Source organism: Pelobates fuscus, chromosome 10, assembly GCF_036172605.1.
Source record: "Pelobates fuscus isolate aPelFus1 chromosome 10, aPelFus1.pri, whole genome shotgun sequence".
NCBI classification, from domain to species: Eukaryota; Metazoa; Chordata; class Amphibia; order Anura; family Pelobatidae; genus Pelobates; species Pelobates fuscus.
The window spans coordinates 40,266,245-40,290,479 of record NC_086326.1 but is presented as its reverse complement, the minus strand read 5'-3'; the positions used below and the strand labels follow the sequence as shown (position 1 = coordinate 40,290,479).

The following is a 24,235-nucleotide window of genomic DNA, read 5'->3' as shown; positions in this document are numbered from 1 at the left end:
AAGAAAACTCGTACAAGATCTTTACCAGATGGTACCTGACACCGACGGCACTCCACGCCAGGAACCCAGAACTCCAAGACATATGCTGGCGATGCGGGGAAGAAGCAGGTACGTTTATCCACATCTGGTGGTCGTGCACCCGTATCAGACCGTTCTGGGAAAGAATTCGGACAATAATACACGAGGTCACGGAAGAACTCCTGCCACAGTCCCCAGCCGCCTTCCTCCTGCACCACACCACCATGGCAGCGCACACATACAAGAGATCAATTATCCCCCGACTCCTGAATGCCGCTAAGATGACCATCCCCATCTTCTGGAAACAGACCACCACGCCCCCTCTATCGAGATGGATTGAGGAGGTGGAGGCCACAAGGTCATTTGAGGACATGAAAGCTGAAACACCGAACCTCAGGGACCGCCATACCACACGCTGGTTCCACTGGACAAGACTAACCACGTCAGACTCCCTCAGACGCCATTTAACCACACCATAACGGGTGGCAGAAGGAAGAGAACTGGAGAAACACAAGAGGCGGACGGACGACGGCGCGACGCAGCAGGCCGGGCGGGGGACAGGGGGAGGGCCATGGAACACCAGACACGCCATACCCAACCCCACGCACAGGCGCCACCCCGCCACAGCAGACCGAGGCAGCCACGACACCCACAGTCACGACGACGCCCTCACACCACACTCAGAACATCTTGCCAGACCACATCTGCATATAGGGCTGACTAGACGTATAACCCCCACGCAGGTGGGAAACAGATGTCACACCGCACAGGACCACACACTTAGCCCACCGCCGCACCAAGCCCACCATTGGGACACACAGGACACAAGTCGACCACGACAAAAGGGACACAACGGGGTAAGGAAAATACAAGGGCTTAAGACGCCGAAAGTGCCAGACAAACCACTCAGGAGACCACACGACCAGACAAGCAAGACACATCCACGCAGACACGAAAGACCACTAACCACACACACTCAGACTACACCAACAGATCAACCCACATCACCAGACACCAACAGGGGCCGCATCTGCGACGCCACACACGACAGAGGAAACACTATATTCCGGCACTAGACCATAGCGGATTAGACAACAGATATACGCGACACAGAACTATGAGGATAGACATCCCACCCAGAGAGAGCAGGGAGACATAGCCGACACAGAAATGAATGAAAACCATACAACGTACACCACACATGAGACGCACACGCAACGGAGAATACAACACAAATGATCCAACACACACGTACTCCACCATAGGGATACCACGAAGTACGGCGACTATGGGGGCTAACTCACCCCGACAGATACGTTCCCACACGCAACATACAGAGGGACTGCACCCGACACTACTATAGGTACGGACGTACACAGGGAAACACCCTGAGGGTCGCTACAGACCAGACCACACACCATTATGCCCCTTGCCAGCAACACTTAACCGTTATACCTCTCCTCAGGAAGTATACCCTAACGCAAAGCCTATTTAGGAGCTGATACACAACACACACCTGGAACGCGCGACGACCGTATGACACGAACTGGATACCTGACATAGGCTACTCTTATGATGGTTAAGACGCAAAACAAAAGTTGATGTAGTAACCAATAAATAGTTCTGCTTCTAAGTGCCGATACATGATAGATCTGCCCTAAGATATCAGCTTACACTTTAACGGCCCACCAGCACTCCACAGATATACGTTTGTACATGCTATTATGCTAACTGATGCACACTATAAAATGGATTTGAAAGGTCTCTGCGCAGGCCACAACCGACAAATCCGCTCAAGCGAATTTTACCGGACCGTTATGCGGACACCGGCCCGCCCTACACACACCACGTTTGCAATGTAATGTTCAATACAATGTATATTAAAATGTTACGTTAAAAGGACCTCTACGCAGGCAACCGAATGTTTATACTGTTCTCAACCAAGGCTTAAACCCCTGCGTGGGCAATCTCTAGCTCTATTATTTCACAAATCTGTTCGATACATGTACCTATAATGTGTACACAGTTAATAGTTCAATAGTTTTGTAACGCGCTCCCTTTATTATACTAGCTCATTACAGCATGTTCTTGTTTTTGATGTCCAACTCCGCAAAGCTTATGTAAACTCAATATTTGTGAATACTTGCCTACAATGACTCATACGCCTCTGAGTAGGCGATTACGTGATATTCAGACAAATCCGCAATATGCTTGCCCCATGTTAACTGAAACCTTAACATGCACGCCTCTGCGTAGGCGACTACCCGCTTCAACCGTATTATACTTGAAACCCGCATTTATATTGTGAAAACAATAAAAATATTTAAAACAAACAGGTTGGGGCGATCTATATCTAGCTAGGGATGCATTAGCGTTCCTTTAAGGAGCTAGATATTTCATATTGTTACAGAAGAATCTTGTATTTCAAAGATTTACAGCGAAAATATGGTATGGATGTGGGATGACATGGTACATATACACGGAGGCATTTTGGGTATTAGAATTGGCTGCAGAGAGTCCAGGATTGGGGACACATCCCAAGCTCAGAGAAGAAGCCAAAATGGGACATTAAAGGAACACTAAAGGGTCACAACAAACATGTGCTCCTGACTCTATAGTGTTTAAAACACTATCTAGCCCCCCTGACCTCCCTAAATATAATAAAATATTACCTTTATTCTAGTCTGCTGGTGCTGGCTCTGCCCTTAAACTGCCTCCTTGGCTGACATAGGAAAGCATTGGATTGCCAATTCCGATGATCTCAGCCAAGGAGGCAGGCTTGGCGGTGGAGCCAAATGCAGCCCAGGCCATTCGTGGGATAAAAGAGGAGATGAAGGGAAAATAGAGGGGTAATATGGATGGTGTGTGCAGGATATGTAAAGAAAATACATATTAAAAATGGTAAATGTAAAAAAACAACTGTCAGACAGGAAGATAGAAATTGGTGAGAGGGAATGATGGAGTGTGAACAAGGCATATAATTGTGTGGTTTTAGCAAATGACCTTTTCATAGAATCAGTAAAGACAATATAATTGAAAAGGACCTAGAGGTGGTTGGAAGGCTAGTAGTGATTTTATTTGCTAAAGAGACTGTGGCTGTAAAAAGAGACAGATTAGAGAGAAAATAGGTGCAGTTTTCATAGGGGTCAAGTACTTGGCTTTAATGGTCCACAGGTCTGACAAAGAACAGAGATAGACCCGATGCCATATATAATATGGGTGAACTATTCTACCTGTAAGCTAAGCATATAAAATAGAATAAGACATAAAACAGATTAAAACAGCACATAGACAAAAATGAGTTCATAGCAGATCAGGTGAGAAGAGGTGTAGTCTGATTATCCCAGGTATGTCTTACAGCGATTTAAGGTAAATCAGCCTCGTGATAACTAATGCTTTAGCCTTGCTGACTTTCTCAGTAAATTCTCAGGAGCCCTTCCAAGAGTGTCTGCTCTCATATCTAACTTGTCTCCCCTCAATCCATCTATATCATTTCCAATATATCACAATCTCTTTTTTATCTCTAATTAAATATCTTTCTCGCTACGCTACCTGTACTATATATATTTTAAATCCAGTTTTGGCCCACCATTTATCTGCTATCTCTCTCTCCCTTTATACAGTGTTTCTCTTGCTTTCAATCACTCTCTTCTTCTATATCTCCCCTCTACCTCATATACCCCTTATCTCCGCACTTTTATTTTTTTTCCTCATTTTGCTCCCTTAATTTTAATTTCCTCTCCAAAACTTTTCTCCCTCTATTGCTCTTGCCATTCTATATTTATTTCCCTTTCTACATATTACTACCAAATCTCTAACTATTCAGAATATATCTCTCGTTATCCTTCAATGATCTCATCCCTTCCTATGTGTCATTTCTATATTTCACTGCCCCCTAACTCTCTTCCCTTTGTCCTCCAGTCAGTTCTCTATATTTTATGTTTCATGGCTCTTCCCAATCTGTTTGTCTGTATACCTCCTCCTCTATTCCCTTTTCTTAATTTAATCCATACTTTCATCACTATGTCTCTCTAACTCCTTTATATACCCCCAAACCTGGTTTTCTCTACCTCCATCTCTTACTACCCCTATATCTCTCACCTTCAAATCATTCCTTCTTTATAAATTTCTACAGTTGCCCTTAACTCTTTTCTACAGCTGCCACACTCTTTCCTGATCCCTCTTTTTCTCTTGTTACTTCTTCCCATCCCTCTGTCTTCCATATCTCTCTCCCCATTCCTTTCTTTATATAATTCCATATCCCAACATCTCTCTCCATCCCTTTACTTATATCACTCTATCTGCCCATCCCTCTCTTCCAAACCCTCAATTTTCCCATACCTCTCTTCAAAACACTCCATCTTCCCATCCCTCTCTCTATATCACTCCATATCCCAACATCTCTCTCCATCCCTTTACTTATATCACTCTATCTTCCCATCCCTCTCTTCCAAACATTCCATCTTCCCATCCATCTCTTCTAAATAATCCATCTTTCCATCCATCTCTTCCAAACACTCCATCTTCCCATCTCTCTCTTCCAAACACTCCATTTTCCCATCCCTCTCTTCCAAACACTCCATCTTCCCACCCCTCTCTTTCAACCACTTCATCTTCCCATCCTTCTCTTCCAAACACTACATCTTCCCATCCCTCTCTTCCAAACATTCCATCTTCCCATCCCTCTCTTCCAAACACTCCATCTTCCCATCCCTCTCTTTATATCACTCCATATCCCCACATCTCTCTCCATCCCTTTACTTATATCACTCTATCTTCCCATCCCTCTCTTTCAAACACTCCGTTTTCCCATCCCTCTCTTCCAAACACTCCATCTTCCCATCCCTCTCCTTCTGTTGCTCCTTCGCCCCATCCCTCTATTTATATCACTCAATCTTCCAATCCCTCTATTTATATCACTCCATCTTCCCATCCCTCTCTCACCATCCCTCTTTTCCTATTGCTCCATCCCCCCATCTCTCTCTTTTCCACCCCTCTCTCCCCATTCCTCTTTCCCTATTGCTCAATCTCCCCCGTCCCTCTCGCTTCCCATTTCTGTGACACTGTCTGTGACTATCCCTCCTCCCTCTCATCTTCTCTGTATCTTGTATGTCTCCTATACAGCTGGCTGTGTGCTTCCCCCGGGGGTGTGTGTGTGTGTGAGCATGCTATGTAATGCCACACTCGGTGACACACACACAGAGATGCTCCTGTCTCCATGGCAGCCGTAACTAGAAGGTAAGCCGCTTGTTCTTTGCTTTCTCCTGTTTTCCTCATCTCTCCTTTAATCAAACCCCAGTCTATTTATCCCATATTCCTCAATGCAATCAGCCCCCCGGGAAATCACCTCCCATTCCGGGTGATAATAAGGGATGTTTTATTCCCTGTGATTGACTCATCCATTTCTCTCCCAATGTTCCTTCCTCTCTCCATCTCTCTCCCTCCAAATCTCTACCTTTCTGTCTATCTCAATCCTTCTGTCTTTATTTCTGTCTCTCCCCCCAAATCACTCTCCCTATAAGTCTCACCCTCTCTTTCTCTCTCTCCCTCCCTATTTCCCTGTTTCTCTATCTCCCGGTCTATTTCCCAGTCTCTCTCTCTCCCCTCTTCCTCTGTCTCCCTTAATTTATTTCCCGTTGATTCCATCTCATGTATATCTCTCCCATTGTCTCTCTCTCTTTCTCTGTGTCTCTACGAGTTTCCCTTTGTGTGTCACTTTGTCTGTCTCTTTATATCTGTCTTTCCTTATATTCATGTAACTCTTTCTCTTTCCCAATATTTTAATCACTAACTCTGTCTCTCCCCACTCTTTACTCTCTCACCCATTACCTTCTCTTTCTCTCTCTCTCGCTGTCTCTCTACCCATATCTCTATCTCTTTGCATGTGTCTCTCTTATACTTGCTGACTCTCTCTGTGATTCCTCATTCACCCAATTCTTTGTATAATTAATTACAATCCTTTCATCCTAAACCTTTTCATCTCACATCAACCCGTATCTCTTCATCTCCCTCGCTTCTCCCCACTCCTTGCATCACTCACACTCTTTTCATCACTCACACTCCATGTGTCATTCACACTCCTCTATCACTCACACTCCCTGCATCACTCAAACTCCATGTATTAATCCCACTCCACGAATCAATCCCACTTCATGTATAACTCCCACTCCATGTATCACTCACACTCAATATATCACTCACACTCCTTGGATCATTCACACTCCTCTATAACTCACTCTCCATGTATCACTCACACTCCATGTATTACTCACACTCCTTGGATCATTCACACTCCTTCTGTAACTCCCACTCCCACAATAATTCACACCCCCTTTATCATTCACATTGCCTACATCACTCACACTTCCTCTGACACTCACACACTCTATATAATTCACATCCCCTCTATCATTCACACTCCTTTAGCTCTCACATGCCTATATCACTTACACTACCAGTTTTATTTACAGTTCTGGTATCATTCACACTTTCTTTATCATTCATCTTCCCTGCATCAATCACACTTTTTGTTTCATTCACACTCCCTGCCTCATTCATACTCTTTGATTCATTCACACTCCCTTTATCACTCATACTCTGTTTATCATTCATATGTTAGGTATCACTGACACTCCCTCTATCATCCACACTCCCGGCATCATTCACTCTGTGCAGCTCCCACCGCTACATCACTCACAGTCCTTGTTTTATTTACAGTCCATGTATCATTCACACTCTCTTTATCATTCTCCTTTCCTGCATCATTCACACTCCTGGCTTCATTCACACTCTGTGCAGCTCTTCACGCACTCTCTGCACCTCTCACAATCTGGTATCACTGCCCAAATATCCCACACTCCCTACAACTACTGCACTACCTGCACCACGTGCACTGCCAGCGTCGCCCACATATTACGCATTGCTCACACTGCTAAATTCTCTTAGTGTTGTAACATGTGGGATATGGTTGCAGTGTGCTAGTAGTGACCAGCGTATTTGCATGTCACTTACATTTAAAACATTAGATTTTTAGATGTCATTTACAATCAGAAGATTGAGAAGTGCAATATAGGCGGTTAGTATAGTGGGATTTTAATGAGGACGTAGTGGGTAAAGGAATATAATGCTCACCCAGTCTCCACTCCTTCAAATAAATCATTAAAAACTCAGTTCTTCATAAAAGCGTATCAATTAAACTGTTGATAGCTCCCAACTGATTCCTCTCTTGCAACTGTCACTAGTCTAATACTATCCTTACCTTTTGTGTCACTTTAGCCCACTCCCTCTAGCATGTAAGCTCATTGAGCAGGGCCCTCAACCCCTCAGTTCCTGTGTGTCCAACTTGTCTGGTTAAAACAACTACATGTTTGTTCGTCCACCCACTGTAAAGCGCTGCGGAATTTGTTGGCGCTATATAAATAATAACATAATAATAATAATGTAATGAGTAAGGGTAGTTGAATGTGTAATATAGTGAATATGTGCAGGCAATAGATAGTGGGGTTTGCAACCTGTGGAATTATAGTGAGTCTGCGTAGTGGGATTTATAGTCAGTGAAGTTTAGTGGATAAGGATAGTGTGATTTTTGCATTGAGTTTCACAGTCAATGGGTGAATTAAACGTGAACGTGCAATGTCCTCACCAAAATTTCTGCACCATTTCTGTTGTAGAAAGAACAGAATTCACATTGGTTCCCATGTTCTAAAATGGTTGTTTGGCCTTAATGGAGTTTGCTTGTTATACGCATGGCATCTCTGAGGGCCTGATTTGCAAGTGTGTAATTGGCTGGTTTCTCCTCATTTTCCATATTTAATCTCACATGATATATTGTAGCCATTTACATATGTTTGGTATTAGTTAACCTAATGCCTTGTTTATAATCACTTATTACATTTACCATAAATATCCCCATTTGCCATAAATCACCTAATTTACCATTTCGCTCTATACATTTAACATCATTGATCCAATGTCACCCCTCTGCCATATGTTGTTCTATATGCCCTGTTGAACACACCTGGTTGTTGTAGGGTGCAAAGCAGAAACCATGAGCAGTGGGGTACATGCTCCCTGCAGCTCTGCATTTCCACTGATAAAGGGGGAATAGAGAGAATTGAGGATTTGTGGGGCCTCCAAACACAGGGTCTTGTGACAGAGGCCCCAAAACGGCAGGGCCCAAGACATGCTGCGGAGGTTGTGATCTGTAGTTGGAGAGTGGAATAGGAGAATAATACAGATATTATTCATATTAATTTAAGATGTATGCAGATTGAGTGAGTGGGAGTGACATATCTATGTGACAGGGAGTAATAGAGATTTGTACATAGAAATATGGGCAGATTGAGTGAAAGCCAAACAACAGAACTGTGAATTCATCAGCCGTGTTACTTCCCCTAATGTCTTACTATGGGTATAATTTAGATTATAATCTCCCATAATGTCTTCCTATGGGTATAACTTGGATTATAATCTCCCATAATGTCTACCTATGGGTATAACTTGGATTATAATCAACCATAATGTCTACCTATGGGTATATCTTGGATTATAATCTCCCATAATGTCTTCCTATGGGTATAACTTAGATTATAATATCCCATAATGTCTTCCTATGGGTATATCTTGGATTATAATCTCCCATAATGTCTACCTATGGGTATATCTTGGATTATAATCTCCCATAATGTCTTCCTATGGGTATAACTTGGATTATAATCTCCCATAATGTCTTCCTATGGATATATCTTGGATTATAATCTCCCATAATGTCTTCCTATGGGTATATCTTGGATTATAATCTCCCATAATGTCTACCTATGGGTATAACTTGGATATAATCTCCCATAATGTCTCCCTGTGGATATATCTTGGATTATAATCTCCCATAATGTCTTCCTATGGGTATATCCCATAATGTCTTCCTATGGGTATAGCTTGATTATAGTCTCCCATAATGTCCTCCTATTGGTTATAGCATAGATTATAATCTCCCCTAATATTTTCCTGCTGGTTATAGCTTGGATTATAATCTCCCCTAATGACCTCCCATGTGATGTCCTCAAATGTCTTCCTGTTGGTTATAGCTTGGATTATAACCTCCCCTAATAACCTGCTGGTTATAGTTCAGATTATAATCTCCCCTAATGACCTCCTATGGTTATAGTTTGGATTATAATCTCCCCTAATGACCTGCTAAGTGATGTCCTAAAATGTCCTCCTGTTCATTACAGAGAGAGAGTGTGTGTATATATATATATATATATATATATATATATATATTATTATTATTATTGCCATTTATATAGCGCCAACAGACTCCGTAGCGCTTACAATATTTTGAGAAGGGGGATGTAACAATAAATAGGACAATTACAAGAAAACTTACAGGAACAATAGGTTGAAGAGGACCCTGCTCAAACGAGCTTACAGACTATAGGAGGTGGGGTATTAGAAACATTAGGACAGGAAATATCAAGTAGGAGTGAATCAGAGCTGGAGGAGAGAGCAAAGCACTGTCCCATAGGAGAGAGCAAGAGACAGGTATGTAAAGTAGAGATTACTCTGGGAGGCCATACACTTTCCTGAAGAGATGTGTTTTAAATGATTGAAGACTAGGGGAGAGTCTGATGGCAGTAGGCAAGCTATATAAATTAGGAGAGTGATTAAATTCTATTTAGTGATAGCAGGTTAGTGATGAGGTTATATTTAATGATAGGGTGGAGATTGGTTTATAAATAGTGATAGTATGGTTGAAATGAGGCTATACTTAGTGATTTTAGGGCAGTGATTGGGTTATAGTTAGTAAAAGCAGGGTAGTGATTGGGTTATATGTAGCAATAGCAAGACAGTGACAGGGCTATTTATAGTGATATTAGGGTAGTGATGGGGCTATGTACAGTAATAGTAGCATATTGATGGGGGTTACATTTAGTGATATTAGGGTAGTGATGGGGCTATGTACAGTAATAGTAGGATAGTGATGGGGCTATGTATAGTAATAGTAGGGTAGTAATGGGGCTATGTATAGTAATAGTAGGCTAGTGATGGGGCTATGTATAGTGATATTAGGGTAGTGCTGGGGCTATGTATAGTAATATTAGGGTAGTGATGGGGCTATGTATAGTGATATTAGGGTAGTGATGGGGCTATGTAAAGTAATAGTAGGGTAGTGATGGGGCTATGTATAGTAATAGTAGAGTAGTGATGTGGTTATGTATAGTGATATTAGGGTAGTGATGGGGCTATGTATAGTAATAGTAGGGTAGTGATGTGGCTATGTATAGTGATATTAGGGTAGTGATGGGGCTATGTATAGTAATAGTAGGGTAGTGATGTGGCTATGTATAGTGATATTTAGGGTAGTGATAGGGCTATGTACAGTAATAGTAGCATATTGAGGGGGGGTTATATTTAGTGAGATTAGGGTAGTGATGGGGCTATGTATAGTGATAGTAGCATATTGATGGTGGTTACATTTAGTGATATTAGGGTAGTGATGGGGCTATGTATAGTGATAGTAGGGTAGTGATGGGGCTATGTATAGTGATAGAAGGGTAGTGATGGAGCTATGTACAGTAATAGTAGCATATTGATGGGGGGATTCCATTTAGTGATAGTAGGGTAGTGATGGGGCTATGTAAAGTAATATTAGGGTAGTGATGGGGCTATGTAACGTAATAGTAGGGTAGTGATGGGGCTATGTATAGTAATAGTAGAGTAGTGATGTGGTTATGTATAGTGATATTAGGGTAGTGATGGGGCTATGTATAGTAATAGTAGGGTAGTGATGTGGCTATGTATAGTGATATTAGGGTAGTGATGGGGCTATGTATAGTAATAGTAGGGTAGTGATGTGGCTATGTATAGTGATATTTAGGGTAGTGATAGGGCTATGTACAGTAATAGTAGCATATTGAGGGGGGGTTATATTTAGTGAGATTAGGGTAGTGATGGGGCTATGTATAGTGATAGTAGCATATTGATGGTGGTTACATTTAGTGATATTAGGGTAGTGATGGGGCTATGTATAGTGATAGTAGGGTAGTGATGGGGCTATGTATAGTGATAGAAGGGTAGTGATGGAGCTATGTACAGTAATAGTAGCATATTGATGGGGGGATTCCATTTAGTGATAGTAGGGTAGTGATGGGGCTATGTAAAGTAATATTAGGGTAGTGATGGGGCTATGTAACGTAATAGTAGGGTAGTGATGGGGCTATGTATAGTAATAGTAGAGTAGTGATGTGGTTATGTATAGTGATATTAGGGTAGTGATGGGGCTATGTATAGTAATAGTAGGGTAGTGATGTGGCTATGTATAGTGATATTAGGGTAGTGATGTGGCTATGTATACTGATATTAGGGTAGTGATAGGGCTATGTACAGTAATAGTAGCATATTGATGGGGGGTTACATTTAGTGAGATTAGGGTAGTGATGGGGCTATGTATAGTGATAGTAGCATATTGATGGGGGTTACATTTAGTGATATTAGGGTAGTGATGGGGCTATGTATAATGATAGGGTAGTGATGTGGCTATGTATAGTGATAGTAGGGTAGTGATGGGGCTATGTACAGTAATAGTAGCATATTGATGGGGGGGATTCCATTTAGTGATAGTAGGGTAGTGATGGGGCTATGTATAGTGATGGAAGGGTAGTGATGGGGCTATATACAGTAATAGTAGCATATTGATGGGGGAATTACATTTAGTGATATTAGGGTAGTGATGGGGCTATGTATAGTGATTTTAGGGTAGTGATGGGGCTATGTATAGTGATAGTAGCATATTGATGGGGGTTACATTTGGTGATAGTAGGGTAGTGATGGGGCTATGTATAGTGATAGTAGGGTAGTGATGGGGCTATATATAGTGATAGTAGGGTAGTAATGGGGCTATGTATAGTAATAGTAGCATATTGATGGGGGGGGTTACAAGACAAATATTTATTTCTAACAAAACATGTGTGACATACGGTATCATGCACTCGGAGTTATGGAACCAAACAGGAAATATATCAAGGATTTATAATCAATAGTTTCAGAAACCAAGCGGTGAGCCTGCGTCTGTGGCCATATAATCCCACTGAATACATGATGATTGCTTGGTTACAATTGTGGTTACAATGACATATATTAAATCCAAGAAATTATAATATATTATTATTTATAAAATATTTTACCAGGAAGGATACATTGAGATTTCTCTTGTTTTCAAGTATGTCCTGGGTCCACAAAACATTGCATTAATACATTAGGGTACAATAAAATACAAAAACAATATTAATACACAATAAATACAACATTTAACATAGAACAGGTAGGAAATATATAATCAACCATGACAGGTGCATTCTGTTTTGAGGTATGCAGAGGGGGATCTCTTAAAGGACTTTAGGCTTGGGGAAGATTTTAAAGTGTGCGGGAGGTCGTTCCATAATTGCGGTGCTCTGTAGGAGAAGGAGGATCGTTCTGCTTTCTTTTTGTATTGAGGTAGACTAAATAAAGTGCTGGTACTGGATCGGAGGTTATAGGAGGTGGGAGCAGCCGGGAGAGCATTCTGCTCAGGTACGGTGGAAGCTTCCCAGAAAAGCTCTTAAACACAAGGCTCTCGCTGATCTAGCTGCCCATCGTCCTTTCTTTACTCTATGTATCAGTACAATTGAGGTGGCTCTTACATTACTGTTCCCTGTAGAGCCCAGCATTTGGGTGCCACAGTGCTGAGAGTATTAAATCTATAAATATATTCTATTTTCACTGCATTACATGCGCTGTCCTGCAATGCTAAGTAACACCATCAAGTTTTTCATTCAGCCTAGGAAAAAAAAAAAGCTTCTTAAAATGTAAATAGGAAATTCTGTATGAATGAGATGAAAGAAAAATGATTTGCACAAATTGTAAAAATTCAATAAGCCACCTAATTTCTATTCTAAAAATGGAGTCTAAATGCGTGCTGCGCTTATATACAGTTTAACTATACCTTGCAATTATCTTCCTAGCCAATCCCAATTCACTACAACCAACACTCTGGGACACTCTGAGCTATTTTTTGTAATATAGTTATAATTGAGTTTGTTGGACAAGGGCATCCTATTTCTGCCATATGGACAACAATTGGAAAGGGTTGAGCAAGTTAGTTTGTGGAGATGAAGCATTTTTATGACATTTCCAATGCTCTAAACCGACCCCAGACCTTTGCATAGTTTTATAAAAATTTTGGAATATTATGTCTTGTATATTTATCAGTATGATACTGATACAAGTTATTTTGCCTGTGTCAATGTTGAATACCCTTTGCAATCACAGATAAAAGTTCTGTGCACTCCAGGCTTCTCAACATGTGTAGACTTTATTTGAAAAAAAATAAGCATAAATATTGACAACGTTTTGGCCGTGCTTTACATTTAATATTACAGAATACAGTCTACAGAGAGAAGCGACTAAAGAGTGCCAAGTCCAGGTGAAGAAACTGAGAAAAGAAAAACACATGAACGAGAGAAAAAAAAATAGTCAAAGGATTCCAGAAATCTGAGTACTCAGATGTCAAAACCAAGTCAATACCAGAATGATACAATATAAACTAAAGCATGCTCTCGTTAACAGAGACCAGTACAGGCAGAAGTTGTCAGACTGGCTATAATTAGCACTACCATAGGCTACCATTGGCCTGCTTTAAAAGTGAGGCCAAAACGTACTCAACCTGTGTTGTTTGGTTGACATGGTTTGGCATCAAAATATGATGCGGTTTTCTGTGTGAATAAATAGATACGCGTGCAATGGCGCCGGAAAGGTGCTCAGGCCATGAAAGATTGTTGCCATGTGCAACACAACACACCGTCCGGATAAACAATTATATTATGATTCTCAGATATACACCTAAAGTATCCCCTCTGAGATACTGGCATCACCAAAAACAAACTATAATGTAAAATGCAGTTACATTTGATGTTTTAATTGGAGATTTGAATCAAGAGTTGGTCCACAAAGACGTGTTTGGCTCCTTCAAACTAAATACTGAGGGGCTTCAATAAAGCTCTAGGGACCAGTACACAGGATATGTGTCAGGACGTTGCTGGAAAGCCAACATGTATTCCAGCAATGCTAGTTCAGTAATGGGTTATACTTGTCCACACAGGCACTGTCTGAGTGTCCAATGCATGCTGCTTGAGGTAGGGGTAGTAAAGGATCTGGACTCATAGTTAGCTTACCATTATGACCCAGACTAACAGTGAATCTCATGGGATGGAATGTATTATCTACCAAAGGCCTCTTTTTACTCATACAACGCAGACAGACTGCTTACGTGGATTGATATTGGAGTTTGTTCCATTTTACAATATTGCATGGACCTTTACAGTTTGGGTCTGACAAAAAGTCAATGTGAGACTTACCCGTACTGTGGAAGTAGTTTAATTTCATCTAGGTATCTGGATTAAATTCCTGTTGAAACCGATGACAAACGAAGCTGGGACACATGCCAATTCAACTATGAGTCTTGTGGCAAATCTTCTCTCAGGTTCAGAGTTCTAGTGAAATAATTGCTTTTAACCTATCTTTCAATAGTCCCACAATGTAATTTAAGGATTTAGTATTGCGAACACAGCCACTGAGTATGTCTTTCCTAACAGCCCTAGACCTGACTTTAACTCCAAGTTCTATTTTGTAATCGGTGCTGGGAACGCATATAATATGTCAGGCCTTTAGGGGTCCCTTCCTTTATTCTGTGCAAGCTTTCAGCAATTAAATTAACTGTTTATAAACAAGGAAATTAGGCCTGAGCAAAAAGGGTGTAAATCAGCCACAGAACTTGCAAAAAAGATAGGATTTTAGGGACTTATGAAAACATCTATGCATTTGTTAGTTAAAATTATTTTAACAGCTTTTTTTACAAGTGCATTCAAAATTTAGGAAGTTTTAATCTAGATGTTTTCTTAAGAATGATTGATTATTATTAGCGTACTCCTTAATTTATGGAAATATGTTGTCAGGTCTTTTAGCTGTTATATTCAATGAGGGGAAATGGATCCATTAATGTCTCAATAAATCCTATCCAGCGTGTTTATGACTATGCTTGATGGCTCAATGCAAGGTATAGGGCCCTCTTTTTGTAGCATCAATAATGCCACAAGTGTTGATTTTTTTTTACAAAAACAATGAAAAGGTGTGACTGTGATCACAATGACATTGTTAAAGGTTTAGAGCATTTTACAGATGTATCCAGGCTTCTATGACATTTATGTACAGTGTTCATCAAGAGTAGTCTCATATTCTGCTATGATTGTTTAGAGTGCTTTCCAAGGGCAATCGGACCTTCTGTAATGATTCATAACATTTTCTCCAAGAGTAATTGGACATTCTACCATGATTATGTAACGTCTTCTTCTGCAGACATTCTGATTTCCCCTGCATCTTTCCCAATTCAATTCCTTATCCTTCCCTCTGATTGGCCAAGGTCAGGTAATAGCCCCTAGATACATCCCAAGACAGACAGAGTGTTTAAGGACTTTTTAACCGAGAGACAGTGGAATTAACTGTAAGTCTCCATGCCCAAAAGCTACAGTGAGCTAGATAGCTATCCAGAGTCCTTCGTACCATCATGTTTAGTAAACCTTCTTTATATGTCAGCATTCCTTGTGCCTATTTAATTTCTTGTCAAACATTAATTTCACTTAGCATGCCAACACCTATCATCAAAGCCATACGGTCAACCTTTGAAAAGAGATAAACCAGAGAGGTTAATTGCGTCACCAAACGTACCCTATACACTTGGCCATATTCCCGATCTAAAGACACATACAAGTCCAGATATTATTATTGCAGTTAAATGCCCTTTAGTTCATGATCTCATTTCGAAGTCAGTTTCTGTGTTTCATACCAGTAAGACTCACTGATCTTTTCTCTTCTCAGTACAGGCACCCCCGAGGGAAAATACCCGCAGTGGCATGAGCTGTCTACCTGAGACTGGCTGCAATTATCACAGCTCCCGAGCTACTGTGCAGGATCTGGGAAGAAAAGAGAGAGCTGAGAGAGAAAGAGACTTTGCAAAAAGTGCTGGAGAATGCTTACATAGAGCCAGAGACTGCAGAGTGTGTGCCAGAGACAACTCTAGGAGAGACAGAGACTGCACAGAGAGTAGAGACTGCTCGCTTAATGCCAGAGATTGCATAAACAGTGTCAGAGACAGCTCTCAGATTCTCTCTCAAGAGACTGCACGAAGAGTGACAGAGTTTGTTCGCACAGAGCTCACACAGAGAGCACCAAATACTGTTCCAAGATTGCCTTTGGCAACAAAGAGAGCACCTCCTCTCAGGGGGATAGAGACTGCATTGCAAGTGTCAGAGACTACACAGAGAGTGTCAGAGACTTTACAAGGAAATTCAGAGATTACAAGGAGTGTACCAGAGACTGCTCACGAGAAGCCAGATACTGCAAGGAGAGTGCCAAAGACTGCATAAAGAGTCCTAGAGACTGCTCATACAAAAGCCTGAGACTGCATTAAAATTCCCAGAGACTGCTCACTACTGCCACAGACTACTCAGAGAAAGAAACTGTATATGGCAAACAGGAAAGGGGTAGATATGGAGAGCGCAGGCTGAGGGGGATTATTGGGAAGAGGGAGAAGCAATCTATTTTTGGGAGAGTAGCTCATTGCAGCCTCTGTCTAATGATTATTATCTTAGGAGATGCCTGAGTGAACTGAACTAACAGTGTGAGTAGGCACGTAGTGTGAGTGGGGTGTAACTTTAAGGAAGTACAGGGTGTGAAGGAGACAAATACTGTGTGTTGGGTATAAATCTGAGAAGACAAAGGGTGTGAAGTTGCCACATAGTGTGAGTGGGGTATAAACCTGAAGAGGTGCGTGTTGTGAGTGGGGTATAATTCTCAGAAGGTACACATTGTGAGTGGCGTATAATTCTCAGAAGGTACACATTGTGAGTGGGGTATAATTCTCAGGAGGTGCACTTTGGGAATGGGATATAATTGTGAGGAGGTACGCATTGTGAGTGGGGTATAAATCTGAGAAGGTACGCATTGTAAGTGGTGTATAATTCTGAGGAGGTACACATTGTGAGTGGGGTATAAATCTGACTGGTTGTGTGAAGAAGGCAGAGTGTGGAAGTGTGTGGGGACACAGAGTGCCAGAAAGAGAAGGTAGGTAGGGAAAGTAGTGGGAGCCAGACTGTGAAGGGGTGTACCTGTAGATTGAGAGAGTCAGTAAGGGCAAAGAGAGTGGGTGTGAAAATAGTTTGAGAAAGTGTGTGAGGTTTGATTTAGAGTGTCAGAGTGGGTATAGGGTGAGCGGGCATTAGACTAGGTGTAAGCAAATACAGGGAGTGTGAGTACAAGGAGTGTGAGTGTAGTCTGGTAACAGGGAGGAACAGGAAGACACAAAGCAGTTTCTGGGAAAATCAAGGTCCAAGATCAGAAGGAGAGCTACTGCCCTTGGGGGCCCAGAAGATGCCACGGGCCCATGAACAGGATGATGCTGATGAGCTATATCAGAACAACTCCTTATCTTGGCTGGCATGTGGTGCCCTCTCACTCCTTGCCAACGGCTGGAGCATCCTGAGCCTAGCAAGCCGTGGAGGCAGTGGCCAACGTCCGCGCCCTTTGGAGCTTCTTCTCTGTCTTCTAGCTGGAACTCATTTGTTAATGGCAGCTGTGCCTCTGTCCTTGTTCTCTGTGGTACAGCTCAGACGTAGACACTCACCGGGTTACGAATGGAATGAGGGTCTCTGCAAGGTGTTTGTGTCAACGTATTACACGCTGGCATTGTCAACGTGCCTAACTGTGGCATGCCTCTCCTATCACCGGATGTGGATGGTCCGGTGGCCTGTCAGCTACCGACTGGGTGGTGCCCGGAGACAAGCTCTGCAGGGGGCACTTGGTATATGGGCTGCCTCGTTTGTATTGTCTACACTCCCTTCCATTGGTTGGCATGACAATGCACGACGGTTTTACACACGTGGGTGCCATTTCCTAGCGAGTCGCATTGGTTTGGGATTTGGGCTCTGTTTTCAACTGCTGCTCTTGGGTGGGGTGGGTACAGGGTTAGGGTGTCTTGGGGTGACTTTGTACCATGCTTGTTGTTGCCCTGCATCTGGGCAGAGAGGGGCGGGTGAAGGAGGCCCCGAGGGAAAGCTGGAAGTTCCAGCCATCGTGGTGCAGGATGCCCAGGGAAAGAGGCGCTCATCACTGGATGGGTCTGAGTCACCACGGACAGCAGCACAGGTCACCGGACTGGTTGGGGGAATTGTCCTGCTGTATGATGCCCTGACTGGGCTACCAATACTGGTAGGTTTTGGAGGGTTTAAGATGGGTTCTATAGTGTGAGATATCCAGAATTATGGAGCGAGAATTGTGGAAATCAATTTTAGTGAGGCAGAGCTTAGCAAACTATATCAGGGTAGGTAGATGTGTAGATATCAGAAATGGTGTTATTGAGTTAGATTTGTAGAAATCAGAGATAGGAAAATAATCCTAGGGAGCTAGAGCTGTAAAAACAGTGTTAGATTTATTTCTGAAAAGAATTACTGTTGTGCATCACGTGCATATTTCAATTTGGACTTTCGGCACAGAAACTTGACAAACGAGCACAGACAGGCATTGTGTTCCAGACTTCACCAGGCATTTATTCAGGTACTCTTAGCAATGGGTTATCAATCTAAACAATGGATTAAAATCCAACAAGACCAGTGACCAGAAAAAAAGCCATGTACTGTACAGTTTCAACCTTTAGAGCCTCATCAGCATAGTCAAGTTGAAGGCTCTCTGATAAAATAAAAATAGGTGCCAAAAAGTTTGTGGTAAGTCCAAACATAATACAATTTCCCACAGCACAAACAGAAAATATTACTGTTGTGCAACACTTGCATATCTCAAGTTAGACTCTGGAGAGTCCCCCCTGGACACAGAAAATTGGGAAAGCATGTTTCCACAACTATCCAAGAGTCCCCAGCTTGACAGTCAAAAGAACACAGACATGCTTCATGTTCTAGACTGCACCTTGTATTTCTGCGGGTACCGGGTGTTTCTATTTGAGATAGGTTTTAATAAACTAGAGTTGGTGAGTTGGATTTAAATAAATGTAGATTGTCAGGCTGCCCTTTTTGAGGGACATTAGGGCACTAGCCTTAGGGCTCTCACAGTCCAGCCTCTGGGAGTCAATTAGAGTGTTAACCAGCAACCAGAGACAGCAGTATGGACTGAGTGGTGGATGGAGTTACAACAGTAACATAGTAACAAGGTAGCAGGTTCCAGGAATGGTAGAAACCAAGGTTGGTGACTAGTGGTTGGTATTAATTTGTGAGAGTGAGTTGGGTACATAAATCAGAGATTGGGGTAGTAAACCAGATATAACTAGCAGAGTTAGATTTGAATAATAAAAAATACTAGTGAATTTAACTTGATTGAAATAGTGTTAGTAAGTTATATTTATAATACAATCTAATTGAGAATTGATTTAATAATCCAGAAGCATTGAATTAACTCTACATAAACAGTGGCAGCGACACACGTTTAACAACCCATATTAGCAGGTTCCTATAGTAAGATGGGCTGAGTTGATTTTTACCCTCCTTTGTTCTCGTATACTGCTCTCAGTTCTCTCATACCTCTCTCAGCCCTTTCAGTCCTCTCTTACTCCTCACTGTCCTCTCGTACCCCTCTCTGTCCCCTCATACCCCTTTCTGTCCCTTAATACCCCTCTTAGCCCTCTGATACCCCTCTCTGTCCTCTCTTACCCCTCTCTGTCCTCTCGTACCCCTCTCTGTCCTCTCGTACCCCTCTCTGTCCACTCATTTTGCTCTCTGTTCTCTCATACCCCTCTCTGTCTCTTAATACTCCTCTTTGCCCTCTCATATCCCTCTCTGTCCTCTCTTACCCCTTGCTGTCCTCTCTTAGCCCTCTCATACCCCTCTCAGTCCTCTCATACCCCTCTCTGTCCCCTCATACCCATCTCGGCCCACGCATTCTGCTCTCTATCCCCTCATACCCCTCTCTGTCCCCTTATACACCTCTTAGTCCTCTCTTACCTCTCTGTCCCCTCATACCTCTCTCTCTGTCCTCTCTTACCCCTCTCTGTCCTCTCGTACCCCTCTCTGTCCCTAATACTCCTTTCCCCTCTCCCCTCTATGTCCTCTCTTACCCCTCTCTCTCCTCTTGTAACCCTCTTAGAACTTTCATACCCCTCTCTGTCCACTTATTCTGCTCTCTGTCCCCTCATACCCCTCTTATCCCTCTCATACCCCTCTAAATCCTCTCTTACCCCTCCCTATCCTCTCTTACCCCTCTCTTTCCACTCATTCCCCTCTCTGTCCCCTCATTCCACTCTATGTCCACTCATACCTCTCTCTGTCCACGTATTCCCCTCTCAGTCCTCTCTTACCCCTCTCTGTCCACTCATACCTCTCTCTGTCCACTTATTCTGCTCTCTGTCCACTCATACCCCTCTCTGTCCACTCATTCCCCTCTTTGCCCTCATATTCTGCTCTCTGTGCCATCTTATACCCTTCTCTAACTTCTAATACTCTTTGGTGTCCTCTCATACATCTCTTTATCCCACTGTGCCCTCTCTTATAATCGCTGTGTCCATTTATACCCCTCTCTGTTCCTTCTTATAATCTCTGTGTCCTCTCATTATCCTCTCTGCCCCCTCTCACACCCTCTGTGTTCTCTTGTAGCCCTCTCTGTCCTCTCTTGTACCCCCTGTGTCCTGCCATGCCCTTCTCCCTGTCCTTAAATATCCATATCTATCCTCTTATATTTCACACTTTCCCTTCACAGCCTTTTCAGAACTCTGTCCTCTCTCCTTGTCCTTTGATCCTCTCTCTCTGTTCTTGTACACCCCTCTCTGTCCTCTGATCCATTTTCTCTGTCCTCTCATATGCCTCTATGTCCTCTTTTAGTCCTCTCTGGAATCTAAAACCCCTCTCTGTCCTTTCATACCACTCTCTGTACTCACATACCCCTGTGTGTCCTCTTACACCCTTTTATGTCCTCTTACGCCATTCTGTGTCCTCTCATTGCCCTCTCTGTTCTCTAATACCCCTCTATGTCCTCTTATATCTATCTCTGTCCTCTCATTGACCTCTCCCTTACCTGTAATACTTCTTTATATAGCATTTCAAACACCTTTACTGGCACTGTATTCATTTATTCCATCTCTTTCTTCATTTTTTTGTCCCTGCTAATGTCCTCTTTTTATTGTCTCATACATCGATCTGCCCTATTATACGATCTCTCAAGCCTCACTTACCCCCCTGGCCTCTCATATTTCTCTATATCCTCCTCTTACATCTCTCTTGGCATTTATACCTCTCTCCCATTCCTCTACCCTGCGCTATTATTTCATACTCCCCCACTTACCTCTCATACCCCTTACAGTCAAGCCCTACCTTCACCATCTCTAACAGATGTTAAGGCTATATACCTCATTCCTTAATCACAATATGTTGCATCATCACAGGGTCCCTCACACTGTATTGGCCGTGCAGATCTAGTTCCTATATGTATCAGCTAACATGTACAAAAGCTGTGATATCATCCAATTCACAATTATAATATACTCATGCAAACGATTGTGAGAGTGAATACAATGGCATGCCCAATACAGAGGTCTTTAAAGTATACTACAATCCAACATCTGTTGGGCTTTTATAGAAATTCTGGCTAATCTTGGCCAGATGTTTATGAACTCCAATACCCATGATGCTAAGTCAGTTTGAATGCTGTTTTATGTGACTACAGCTTATTTATGTGATACACATCAAATCATTCGATTTCAATAACGCACTCTGCAAGAAACAATTTAATGAGGCTTTCCACAAATAGAATCATGACTCCACGTAGTAAAAGCAACGCCATCTGGTGCATTCAGTAAATGTAGAATGTACAGATATACTAAATGATATCCTTGCATGGGGTGTTCATTCATTTAATCATATGTAGCTCTCAAATAACAATTTTCTATTATAAAATATAAAGAACAAAATCATCGCAAAATAAACAAAGAAATATGTCTAACAAATATATGTCAGTATCTCATTTTAAATGATTTAGAACCTTACTAAATTATTATGATAAGGGCGGTGATAAATATCGGCTTGGGGACTGCCCTGAATCAATCTCCATCATACCTAAAACAGTCATGTTTTTTGATTGTTTCTTTTGAGAGAATTGGCATCGGAATTGCAAATCATATGCCAAAATAACTGATCTGAATAAAAAGCTGAATAGAAATCTTTTTTTCAATGTGTATTTTTACCTAAATCATGCGACTCCTTTGTCTGTTCTCTACCGTTCACAGTTCAGTGAATAAACCCCACATAGTTATCTAAAGAGAACAAGGCTGTCACATAAAACTAATCCCAATCCCAGCTTTTGTGCCAGAGACCCAGCAGGAGATTTAGTGTGACCTGGTAAAACTCTCTGATGCATCTCTTTTCAATTACCAAAATGTTGGCTTTTTTATTTGTTATGGGAGGGCTATAGTGAATATACTAGGGGTGAATGACCAGCACAAATTAATGGTAAAATGTGTGGGGTATTTGTAGATATTTGTTATGACAGTAGTTCAGCGTAAAAAGAAAAGGATTAAAGGCCGCTGACTGCCCAAGCTATCAGCAGCTAAACCCGTCAGTGCCGCAAATAATTTAAAACCCTATTGGAGGGCTCTAAGGTCTCTATTATTATTATTATTATTATTATTATTATTATTTATAAAGTGACAATAAATTCTGTAGCGCTGTACAATGAGTGGACTAACAGACATGTATTTGTAAACAGACGGAACATAGGGTGTCGAGGGCACTGCTAAAATGCACTTACATGCTAGAGGGAATGGGACATAGTGACACAAGAGGTAAGAGTAGAAAGCTAGGCTGTTAGAATAGTATTCGTGGAGTGTGTTTTTTGTTTTTGTTTTTTTATGCTGTTAGGGAGAACTATATTGATATGCTTTCCTGAAGAAGTGAGTTTTCAATGATTTTTTGAAGGAATGGAGCCTGGGTGAGAGTGTAACGGAGAAGGGTAGGAATTTCCACAGGAACGGTGCAGCCCTAGTGAAGTCTTGTAGATGAGCATCACAGGTGGTGGTACAAACAGAGGATAGATCCGCATCTTTGGCAGAGTGTAGGCACCTATATAATTATTGTTTTATTATTTATATAGCTCCAGCAAATTCCGTAGCGCTATATGGGACATAGCTGTGAATGGAGGAAAGGTAGGTAGAAGCAGCGTTATATCGAGGTTTGTAGGCAAGTACCAGTATTTTAAATTGAGCCCTATATATTACAGGAAGACAATGTAGACACTGACAGAGGGGGAGGTGTGCGCGGACAGAAAGATGAGCCTCGCCTCCGCATTTATTATAGACTGTAACAGGGCAAGTTGGGAACAAGTAAGACCACTGAGAAGCAGATTGCAGTAGTCAAACTAACAGAGGACCAATACCTTAGCTGTATCCAGCGTTACATAGGGGTGGATGTGCTATGTGTTTTAGAGATGGAAGCAGCAGGATTTGGCGATCGCCTGGGAAATAAGGGGTGAAGGAGAGGTTGGAGTCAAAGAGAACAGATATATAACAAGTGGTGACCCAATATTGTAATCCTTCAAACAGATTGAGTCATTAGTATTAAAGGAGGGTCTAATCCTTATTAATCCAAGTCTCCTACTGCCCTGTGTCTCGCCTATCTCTGGGTACCTATGGGGCCAGGAGATTGCAAAGCCATGGCCATCTAAGAATTATTAAAGAAATGGGGGTAAATAAGGAAAAATATTAATTTTAATATTGATTTGTGTTTCAGAAATGGATGTGGGTTTGTTACTTATTAGTCAGGTGGTCCAAAGTTTGACCTCTCCTAGCCCAGCATTGGCACACACAATGGGATGAATAGGCAGGGGTATTCATTGACCCTTGCTACTGTTGCTATTAATATATAAATAATGCCCAACATATTACTAGATAACCTATTCTTTCTGGTCTTACTCAGTTATGCCCTCTAGTGGTTTCAAGCCTACGTTTATGAGCAAGCCTTAATAGGAGTGCCACTGTCTGTCCTCTCGAGTTCTAATACAAACTCCTTTCATTTATTTATGCTTTGTTTAATTCTTGTCCTAAATGGCTTTTTAAATGAATATACACATCAATACATCATTATTATTAATTTGTTCAATTATGCTCATCTGGCAAAATTATTTTAGATTCTGTAATTGCATT

General features: G+C 41.8%; 1 protein-coding gene across 4 annotated transcripts in view; it reads left to right on the top strand.

The window, feature by feature from the left end:
- Positions 1–5,049: 5,049 nt before the first annotated feature.
- Positions 5,050–24,235, top strand: part of GPR162 (G protein-coupled receptor 162) — a 31,501-nt gene continuing 12,315 nt past the window's right edge. Inside the window, exons 1-4 of one of the 4 annotated variants that reach the window (XM_063435394.1) lie at positions 5,050–5,256; positions 15,925–16,974; positions 17,009–17,021; positions 17,057–18,312. In XM_063435394.1, coding sequence (XP_063291464.1) covers positions 17,476–18,312 — 837 coding nt within the window. In that variant the 5' untranslated portion in view covers positions 5,050–5,256; positions 15,925–16,974; positions 17,009–17,021; positions 17,057–17,475. Of the gene's footprint in view, positions 5,257–15,924; positions 18,313–24,235 lie in introns of all 4 variants that reach the window. The other 3 variants (XM_063435393.1, XM_063435395.1, XM_063435392.1) reach the window with 3 other exon arrangements.